Source organism: Charadrius vociferus, unplaced genomic scaffold (genome assembly GCF_000708025.1).
Source record: "Charadrius vociferus isolate BGI_N301 unplaced genomic scaffold, ASM70802v2 scaffold2430, whole genome shotgun sequence".
In the NCBI taxonomy this organism is placed as follows: Eukaryota; Metazoa; Chordata; class Aves; order Charadriiformes; family Charadriidae; genus Charadrius; species Charadrius vociferus.
In genome coordinates this window covers 108,640-118,339 of record NW_009646332.1, presented here as the reverse complement: position 1 = coordinate 118,339, position 9,700 = coordinate 108,640, and the positions used below count along the sequence as shown (strand labels likewise).

Below are 9,700 nucleotides of genomic sequence, written 5' to 3'. Positions count from 1 at the left end.
GAGGGTTTGCTGGGGGTCTTGGGTCACATGCTGTCTGGGAAGAGCCTGGAGCTGCTGCTGGCGGCAGCAGCAGCGACGGGCAAGCTGAAATCCTTTGCTCGGAAGTTCATCAAGTGAGTGCCCACCTGGACGACACTGTCCCTGGTGACTAGAGGGGCCGGGGTGAGTGGGCAGCCCCCCAAGCCCTCCCCTCGACAGGGCTGGATGTGCCTCTGGCCCAGTGTCTCTGCGGCACTGGGTCCAGCAGAGCCCTGGGGAGGGCTGGGATCTCAGGGGGCCTGCACCCCGCAGCACCCCATCTTTGCTTCTGCGTGAGCAGGGCTGAGAACCAAAGTCAGGTTGGTTTAAGGGTATTAAGAGAACTGAAAGCCTGTGATCCAGGGCACTTGCTGTATGTGTGCTTTCGGTCCCCAGACGCCCGTGTCCTGGTTAGAGCACACACACCAGCACGCGTGGGGATGCGTGATGTGCTTCCTTGAGCAGGGAGGCCTGGGGGGCAGCTCCAAACATGCCGGCCCGGCTGGGTGCACTGCTCCGCCGTGCTCCCTCTGTTTGGGGGGTTCGTTCCACTGCGATGTGGAGAGGGGTCACGCTCAGAAATCCCCACGCAGCCGGGCAGAGCCAGCTCTGGCGAGAGGATGGCGCTCAAATGGCGGACTGGGTGTGGGGAAAAGCGGCGTTGCTGGACCTGTTTTGCTGCAGGGGAGCAGAGGCAGAGGGAGGAGGCGGCTCGTCCCTGCTGTGCCGGAGGGTGTCTGCGGAGCCGGGCCCCGCTTCGGTCCCTGCCCACCCTGCTCCTCGTGCGGGGCGCTGGGGTGGGGTGCGGGAAGGGGTCTGCAGGCAGGGGCAGCCCCCCGGCTGTCTCGGGGATGGGAAGAGACCTGTTTCACATGGGGATAATGCTTCACTGCGGCTCTCTCTGCCCCCTCTAGGCTGAATGAATTCACGAAGCAGATCAACGGCGAAGGCTGTAAGTGTGTGCGCATCCATGTGTGGGGTGGTTCGAGCTGTGCTCCCCCGCCGCTGCCACGTGCTGGGACACTGCGGGGCCCGGCTGGATTAAGCTGGGACAGACTGCGGCGCCAGAGCCAGCCGAGCTGTGCCGGGTCCGGCTGGGGGCTGCCGGCAGGGAGCCCGGCACAGCGGGGACGTGGCAGAGTGCCAGTGGGGAACTGGGGCTCCCGGGGACCCGCTGCCCTCACGTGTGGCACATTGCGTGTCCATCCCAAATGCGGGGTGCTCCCTGCTTGTGGAGACAGAGCTCCTTTTTCCCCTCTCCGGCCCCCCGGGGCCCCTCGGGGCCGGCCCTGCCCCGGCTCCCTCCCTGGAAGGGGTGATGTGTCAGCACAGAACCCGAGATAAGGACTCCGACTGCTTTTGCGTGTGATGAAACTTGCTGAGTGCTCTGACCTTCCGTGGCGCGGGGGGGAGCCTGGGGATGGACTGGGGCTGCCAAATGGGTGGCCAAAGCCGCTTTGGGGGCTCAAGTAGGGACAGATGGGGTGGAGGAAGGCACTTGGCACATCCCCTGGAGCCCTCGTTCACACACAAACACTTTGGGGGTTAGAAGAGCTGCCTGGGGGTAGCAGGGTCCCGGGCCCTGAGCTCACAGGGCTCCTGCCTGCCTCCTTGTGCCGAGGCTGGAGATCCCCAAGGTCTTTGTTTCTCCTCCCTCAGCCAAAGGAGCACCGGTTCGGGCCCTGCTCTTCGACATCTCTTTCCTCATGCTGTGCCATGTGGCCCAGACCTACGGCTCGGAGGTAAGCATCTTCCGAGGGCATGGGGCTCCGACCTGGTCAGCGCTGGCGATGCGCTGCAGCCTGCCAGCCTCCTCTAGTGGCCAGCCTGCCACCGCCACTGTCCCCACCGTCCCCACAGCCACCCCGCCGCGTGGGGTAAAGCACCCGGTGCCTTTCACCTGGTGCAGGTAGAAATCTGTCCCTGCAGGGTCTGTCGGCGCCAGGCGATGCCGCAGGGGTGGCTGCAGCCTTCCCGAGGGCTTTGGTTGTGCTCCTGTTATGGTACCGTGGTATCGGTGGGAACACTGCCTCCACACCCTCTCCGGGCTGGCTCTGATCTCACCGGACTTTTCCCAGTATTCCCCCTCTGGTTTGTTGCTGGCTGGCCTGGGGTGGGGGGGGACGGACCATGCACCCAGGCTGAGCGTCAGCCCTCCCCCACGAGAGGAGGAACTTGCAGCCCCGCTCAGGAAACAGCACTTTTGTTGCCTGAAAATTTTCCAGCTTTCGACATCTGCGCGTGTTGGGAGGCGAAACGATACCGAAACACCGGGAACGCGGAGAGGGAGCGAAAGGCGGGCGGAGGGGGCCTGCCCGGCCGGCCCAGGGGAGCGGGGAGGGGGAGTCCTGGCTGGAGGCAGCTTGGAGCGGACGTGCCCGAGGGCTGTCTGATGAAGTCTCATCCCCCCGGTCTGTCTCAGAGCGACTTTCCTGACCAGCTGCTGCTGAACAGATGTGCAAAACTTTTTTTTTTTTTGACAAAAATAGTGTCCCTTGGGTGATGGTGGGCTGAAGGGAGGAAGCGGCGTGCGGGATTCCCAGCTCGTGTCCCCCCTCGGGAGCCCTCCCAGCTGGCCGCCAGCTGGACTGTGCGCCCCGACCCTGCGGAGCTGTGGGCCAGACGGCCCCGGCGCTGCGGACCCTGAGCACAGCCCCGCAGGTGGGGGACGAGTGACCCTTTGGGCAGGATGCGGTGACCGCGCTGCCACGCTCGCAGCCTCTTGGCACTGGTCCTGTCCTGGCATCTCCCCGAGGGGAGCCATTGGAGTGCTGCTCTGAGATGGGCAGTGGTTCTCCGGCGAGTTCTGTGGTAAAGTGGGGAAAACCACAGCCCACAGGCTGGAAAAGGAGGTCTTACTGGGGGATGACCAGTGCCTTACTGGGGGATGACCAGTGCCTGCTTCTCCGTGCAGGCCACAGGGCGGCGCTGTTCCCCCGGCCATGAGCTCCCCGGGGTGGGGGTCCCAGCCCAGGGTGGGGGTCCCAGCCCAGGGTCCCCGCGGGGTGCAGACTGTGTGGCAGACCCTGTGTCGGTCCCCTTCCAGGTGATCCTGTCGGAGTCGAGCCCGGCGGGCGAGGTGCCCTTCTTTGAGACCTGGATGCTGACCTGCATGCCCGAGGAGGGGAAGATCCTCAACCCCGACCACCCCTGCTTCCGCCCCGACTCCACCAAGGTGGAGTCCCTGGTCGCCCTCCTCAACAACTCCTCCGAGATGAAGCTGGTGTAAGAGCTCAGCCTGTGCGCCCACCCTACCGGGCTGGGGCAGAGCGGGAGGGGAGCACCCACCCCATCTTCCCTGGCCCCGTGGCTCTAAACAAGTGCCTGAACTCCCCACCTCTCTGTTCCCTGGCAGGCAGATGAAGTGGCACGAGGTATGTCTGAGCATCTCAGCTGCCATCCTGGAGATCCTCAACGCCTGGGAGAACAGCGTCCTCACCTTTGAGTCGATCCAGGTGGGTCTGGCGGGAGGATGGTGTGGGGCAAAGCAGGGGCACCAGCACTGCGCTGTGTCCTGAGGAGGGGCCGAGGCTCGAGCAGGGTAGGGGTCCCCTGTCCTCCTGCCCTGAATGCTCCTGCAGCCCCTGCGGAGCTCGCGGGCTCCTTTATGACCTGTGTGGGGACCTGGTGTGGCTCCGGCCCCTTGATGCTGCCCTGAACCACCCCGTTGGTGGCAGTGGGGCTGGCAGGGGCAGGTTCACCCCATGGAGGAGAGAAGGGCTTGGACCACAGGTCCCACAGCCCTGGGAAATGATGCTGAGATAGAGCCTGTGTGTCCACACGTCTGCGCTCATCCACCTCCGCTCCCATCTCCTCTCCTAGAAAATCACAGACAACATCAAGGGGAAGGTGTGTAGCATGGCGGTCTGCGCGGTGGCCTGGCTGGTGGCTCACGTCCGCATGCTGGGCTTGGATGAGCGGGAGAAGTCCCTGCAGATGATCCGGCAGCTGGCCACCCCCCTCTACGGCGAGAACACGCTGCAGTTCTACAACGAGCGGTGAGCTCCAGTGCACCAGGCCCCATACTGTGCTGTCTCCTGCCCTTCTTCCGCTTCCTGGGGCCTGTTTGATCCCGTCTCTCTCTGCCACAGTGTGGTCATCATGAGCTCCATCCTGGAGCACATGTGCGCGGACGTCCTGCAGCAGACAGCCACACAGATCAAGTTCCCTTCCATGGGCATGGACACCATCCCCTACTGGAACCTGCTGCCCCCCAAGAAGCCCATCAAGGAGGTGCTGACGAGCGTGTTCACCAAGGTGCTGGAGAAGGGCTGGGTCGACAGCCACTCCATCCACATCTTCGACACCCTGCTGCACATGGGGGGTGTCTACTGGTTCTGCAACAACCTGGTCAAGGTACGGGGTGGAGGAGGGAGGTGGCTGCGTCCCTCAACGCCATGGCTGGGTGTCAAGCCCAGGACTGCTGGGTTTAGCTCGTGCCCAGAAGTCCTGATTGTGCCTGGGCTGGCTGCTGTGGCAGTCCCGGGCGCTGGAGGTGAGCGGGGCAGGCCCAGCCGTGCCCGTGCCTCCCTCAGCCCTGCCCTCCACCTCACAGGAGCTGCTGAAGGAGACGCGGAAGGAGCACACGCTGCGGGCCGTGGAGCTGCTCTATGCCATCTTCTGCCTGGACATGCGCGGTGGGGGTGAGCGGGCCAGGCCCAGCCGTGCCCGTGCCTCCCTCAGCCCTGCCCTCCACCTCACAGGAGCTGCTGAAGGAGACGCGGAAGGAGCACACGCTGCGGGCCGTGGAGCTGCTCTATGCCATCTTCTGCCTGGACATGCAGCAGCTGACGCTGACCCTGCTGGGCCACATCCTGCCCAACCTGCTCACGGACTCCTCCAAGTGGCACACCCTCATGGACCCACCGGGAAAGGCCCTGGCCAAGTAAGACCGTAGACCTGCGAGCGCCATCTCCTTGGGGGTGGGTGGGCCTCTTTGTGGAGCGGAGAGATGCTCTGTGCTGGCGTGGGGGGTCCCAGCTGCCCGGTTCCCGCTCTGGCCCCGGCACAGTGCCGACAGGAGCAGACACGCTGGTGTCCTGGGCCCCATTCCCTGCTGCCCCTCACCGAGGAGGAACCTGCTGTGTTCCGTCCCAGCACGTGCTCTGGGCTCTGCTGTCTTCCCTTGCTTGCGCACTGCCCTCTGGGTGGGCTGGCAGCACCTCGCAGTGTCCCTGCTCTGTCCCCAGGCTCTCTGTCTGGTGTGCCCTGAGCTCCTACTCCTCCCACAACAAAGGACAGGCATCCGCCAGGCAGAAGAAGAGGCACCGAGAGGACATTGAGGTGCGTCTGGCGTGGAGCTGGGTTTGGTTGGAGGCTCTCTGCGCACAAGAGCGGGCGGTGTCTGCGGGAGGTGATGGTGGCAGGAGGAACGGGTAGCTGAGACCAGACTCCCTTCTCAGGTTCTTGGGGCTGTCTGAGGTCCTTTGACCTTAAAATACGGGGTTTTCCCTTCTGTTTGCTGGGGAAGGGGGCCTGTAATGAGATGGTCTGTATGCGGTTGGCCCGGGCTGAGATGTTCTGGGTGAACAGAGATCATCGTCCTGGGCCGTGGGGCTGTGCAGAGCCCAGCGTGGGTCATGAACCCCGGGGAGGGGGGGCCAGGACCCCCTGTCAGAGGGAGCTGGTGGGGCTGAACCCCCTCTGCCCCCCCCAGGATTACATCAGCCTCTTCCCGCTGGACGACACGCAGCCCTCCAAGCTCATGCGCCTGCTGAGCTCCAACGAGGAAGATGCCAACATCCTCTCCAGCCCCAGTAAGTGTGGGCAGCGGGGGCGGGGGGTGGCTCCTGGGGACGGCAGCGCGCTGCCTCATGGCTCGTTTCTGGGTGTAAAATGTGTATCGGCACAAAAACGCTTCTCTTCCCAAGCTGGCCAGGTGAAGATTTAGAGTGCTGGAGTGTGTTTTGCTGAGTTACCCTGGAGCTTTTGCACTTAGAAAAGGCCAAGCTCTTGATTTCTCTGATCAGAACAACTTAGGAAAGGGGTTGAGGTTACACCTTCCCTCCATGACGTTGCGGCCCAACCCAGCGCATCACGCGCGAGGGGCTCAGGGAGGTTTTGTTAGAGCCTTTTCACCCCCAGCCAGTCTGCGTGGGACCGAAGGGCTGATGTGCTGCGGCAAGAGTGGCAGGAGGTGACGTTCCTGCTGTCTGTGGCTCAATCCTGACATTCCACTGCTGTTAACAAGGCAGCGAGCGGAGCTGATGAGTCCCTGCAGTCACGTCTCTGTGTCCCCGCAGCGCGGTGCTGCGGGTTACGACAGCTCCGGCAGGACATGCCGGTGGGGTGTCCGTGCCCTCCTGCCGTGGCGGGGTGCTGTCACGGCTCCCACATATGTTGTCTGAACTTCTGGGCAGTGAGTCAGAACGTTCCTTGGTCATTGTTTCTCCTGATGCCCTTATCCTAAGTTACTCTTTATTTATTAGTTTCCAACACATCCATCAACCTGTGGTTTTTGTTGGTTTCGTTACTGTTGAAATATGGGCTTTTCCCTTTATTTCACTATCTTTTTTTAACTTTTTGAGGCAGTTCCACCTCTTTCCAGTGACATTCAGGACTTTTTTGGGCTGTTTGCTGCGGCGATGTGGAAATGCCGCTTCCTGCAGCAGCCACGTAACTCATGTGATTCCATGAGAAAAGTGTGGGAGGGCTTTCTTTTTTTGGTGAGCATCCTCGGAGCAGCACAAGGTGGGTCCTGCTGATTTTGGCAGTAGCTGTGTACTATGGGCTCTGCACAAGACCCTTCCCAGGAGATTCCCATCCCATTGGAGCGGAGATGGTGGAGTACCTCTCCCTCAGGAGCACCCAGCAGCACTTCGTAGTTTGGGTCAGATAAATCCCCTTGCTCTCTCCCAAGGTTTGCTTCTAGTTCGTTGGACGTGCCTCAGTTCTGGTAGCTGAATTGTACCCTGAGAGTGAGATTTGAATGCTGCTGTGCAGCTGTCGAACATCTGGCTCGCTCCGCCCAGCCTGCTGTGCTGCAGGCAGCGTGCACAGGATGTGCAGCGTGCGCTTCGCCTTGGCAGAGCGCTGCTATTCTCCTCTCCCGAGCGTGACATTGCGTTACATCGCTCGTGCCCTCGCGGAGCATCAGGGACGAGTCACTGCTGCAATTAAAACCCAACGGGGAGTAGCAGGGAGGCACACTCACGGCCTCACTCATGCTTACCCTCTGGAGATGCCATTAAACTTGGTCAGACTCGAAATAAATCTGGCTTGTGCAAGAGTGAAGTGTCACACCCTAAGAGCAGTAGTGGCGGCGTGTGGAGCCCTCCCCGAGCTGCTGTGCTCCGGCACGCCTGGGGCATGTGTGGGCCTGCGCTGCCTGCCGGGGCTGCCCGCACCGCGGCAGAGCGGGACGGTGACCGGGGCAGAGTGTCTGCCCGCTGTGCGTCTCTGGTGTGCCCAAGCAGCCAAGACTCTGCTCGTTTGGCTACGAAAGGCACCGCGGTCCAAACCTCTCCCACTCCATAGGGTAGCTCAGGGCAAAGCCCCTCCTGGAGCCCAAGGGCTGGGCGAGCTCGAATGGCCGGAGCTGGCCAGAGTGGGCATCTTGGGACAGATGAGGGGGCCAAGAAGTCGTTCCGGCCTCCCCCCAGCCTGACGCACGTTCTTCTCCCCAGCAGATCGCTCGATGAGCACCTCGCTCTCCGCCTCCCAGCTTCACGCCGTCAGCATGAGGGACCCGCTGAACAGGGTGCTAGGTAATGGCGAGGCCGGATCCCAGTGCGGGTACCCGGCGGTGAGGCCTGGCTGTGGGGTGGGATCCGACCGTGCCGGGACGCTGGTGGGGACCTCTCCCCTGCGCGGGAGGCTTGGGCAGCCTCCCCCAGCCTCCCGGAACCGGCCCGGCTTTTGACATTTCCCTGTCTCCACAGCAAACCTCTTCCTGCTCATCTCTTCCATCCTGGGGGCCAAGACGGCCGGCACCCACACCCAGTTTGTCCAGTGGTTCATGGAGGAGTGTGTGGACTGCCTGGAGCAGGGCAGCCGCGGCAGCATCCTCCAGTTCATGCCCTTCACCATGGTGAGTCCCGTGGCCATGAGATCCTGCCCCGTGGTCGCAGGGTGCTCCGGGGCGCTGGTCCCATGGGACAGATGGGCAGGACCAGGGGAGTCCCGCTGCACGGCTCTCGTGGCTCCGGCGCTCTGGTGAGTCGGCTGTGTTTCTCCTCCCTCTGGGCAGGTTTCCGAGCTGGTGAAAGTGTCCACCATGTCCAGTCCCAAAATTGTCCTGGCCATCACGGATCTCAGCCTGCCCCTGGGCCGCCGCGTCGCTGCCAAGGCCATTGCTGCGTTGTGAGCGGATCGCCTCCCTTCTGCCGTGCAGGAGAGGACTGCCGGGCAGCCGCTGGGAAACCCATGTGAACTGGGACACTGGGCTGGGACTGGGATGCCTGGGATGGCCCCTCTGTCACTGCAGGCTTGGCCTGGCCCTGCCCGGGGGCTGCTTCTCTCCGTGTTCAGCCTCCCTTGCTGCCTCGCCGTGGGCATTCAGAGACTGCGACAAACCCCTTCCTTTTTTTCTATGATTAATTCAGTCCTTTTGTAGAACCAGGCTTTGCTTGATTTCTGTTTCGTTTCCTGACTGCGGTCCAAAACCCTCATCATGGGGCGAGCTTGATGGTGGGGGTGATGGGAAAGTAAGCGGCTAAGACCTGTGCTGGGCAGGGGAGCAGAATCACACTCGTTGTGTCCCTAACCCGCCTGTCCTGGCCCCGGAGAAGCCCGGGAGGGCGGTGGGCTGCCGGTGATGCTCCACCTGGGGAGCAGGTGCCTGCGGCCGGCCGGCTACAGATGTGCGGCTGGCGGAGCGGAGACGCTTTCCTGCCGCGCTGTAAGCTGCAAGGAAATTCTTGTTGGAAATTCCTTCACGTGAGCATGAGTTCACCCCGCGTCCCCCGCTCTGAGCATGGCACCCAGCGGCCAGTGAATAACCGCGGCCTCGCCAGCGCCGCGCCGGCCTCGTGCTGGGAGAGGCTCCTCGGCGGGGCTGCCCCGGCACCCAGTCAGCTGCTTTGGTGGTGAATCTGCCTGTAACTGTCACGAAACCCCGAGCCTGAGGGGGTGGCAGGGCCGGGGCGGCTTCACCTCTGCTCCTTTCATTTATGTTTTCTGCTTGACTCATGAGAAAGGGGGAAGCGGTGCTGGGGTACAGCCTTCCCCTCGGGGCACCTCCGCTCCAAGTCTGGTCCCTGCAGCAGCCCCGGAGCTGGGCTCTGCCTCCTGCCCCCCTCGGCGTTAGCGGGGTTCACAGCTCCTGTTTTTGGGGGCTCTGAAGTGACTGCTTGGGTGATGCCGGGGGGAGAGGGGGTGCAGGGCGGCCCCGGAGCGGTGCTGCAGGGTTTGGGGCAGTGGCGGCCGGGGAACAGGCAGCCGGATGGTGACTCAGCCCTGCCTGAACAGCCAGCCGGATGGTGCCTCAGGCCCTGCCTGACCCCTGCCTCCTCCCCGGGATGATCTCAGCTCTTGGCTGCTCCCGGGCTTTGCGGGAGGGAGAGACCCCGATGCGGTCAGCGGAGGAGCTTTGCCACACTTGGGGTGGCTGCGGGGGATGGCCGGTCCTTGGCCATCGCACAGCCGAGCATCCTTCCCCTTCCCGCTGCCTCCCGTGAGTCCGGCCCCGAGCTGGCAGCGGGCTGGCACGCACCGGCCCCCGGCACGAGGGCAGATGGAGAGC

At 63.2% G+C, this 9,700-nt stretch overlaps 1 protein-coding gene across 1 annotated transcript in view; it reads left to right on the top strand.

Moving 5' to 3' along the window:
• Window positions 1–8,323, top strand: part of MED24 (mediator complex subunit 24) — a 19,127-nt gene extending 10,804 nt beyond the window's left edge. Inside the window, exons 13-25 of the mRNA XM_009885897.1 lie at window positions 4–113; window positions 933–970; window positions 1,678–1,760; window positions 3,065–3,243; window positions 3,374–3,473; window positions 3,841–4,016; window positions 4,110–4,374; window positions 4,722–4,903; window positions 5,208–5,301; window positions 5,675–5,774; window positions 7,644–7,724; window positions 7,899–8,047; window positions 8,207–8,323. Of these exons, the coding sequence (XP_009884199.1) occupies window positions 4–113; window positions 933–970; window positions 1,678–1,760; window positions 3,065–3,243; window positions 3,374–3,473; window positions 3,841–4,016; window positions 4,110–4,374; window positions 4,722–4,903; window positions 5,208–5,301; window positions 5,675–5,774; window positions 7,644–7,724; window positions 7,899–8,047; window positions 8,207–8,323 (1,674 nt within the window). The remainder of the gene's footprint in view (window positions 1–3; window positions 114–932; window positions 971–1,677; window positions 1,761–3,064; window positions 3,244–3,373; window positions 3,474–3,840; window positions 4,017–4,109; window positions 4,375–4,721; window positions 4,904–5,207; window positions 5,302–5,674; window positions 5,775–7,643; window positions 7,725–7,898; window positions 8,048–8,206) is intronic.
• Window positions 8,324–9,700: the final 1,377 nt, after the last annotated feature.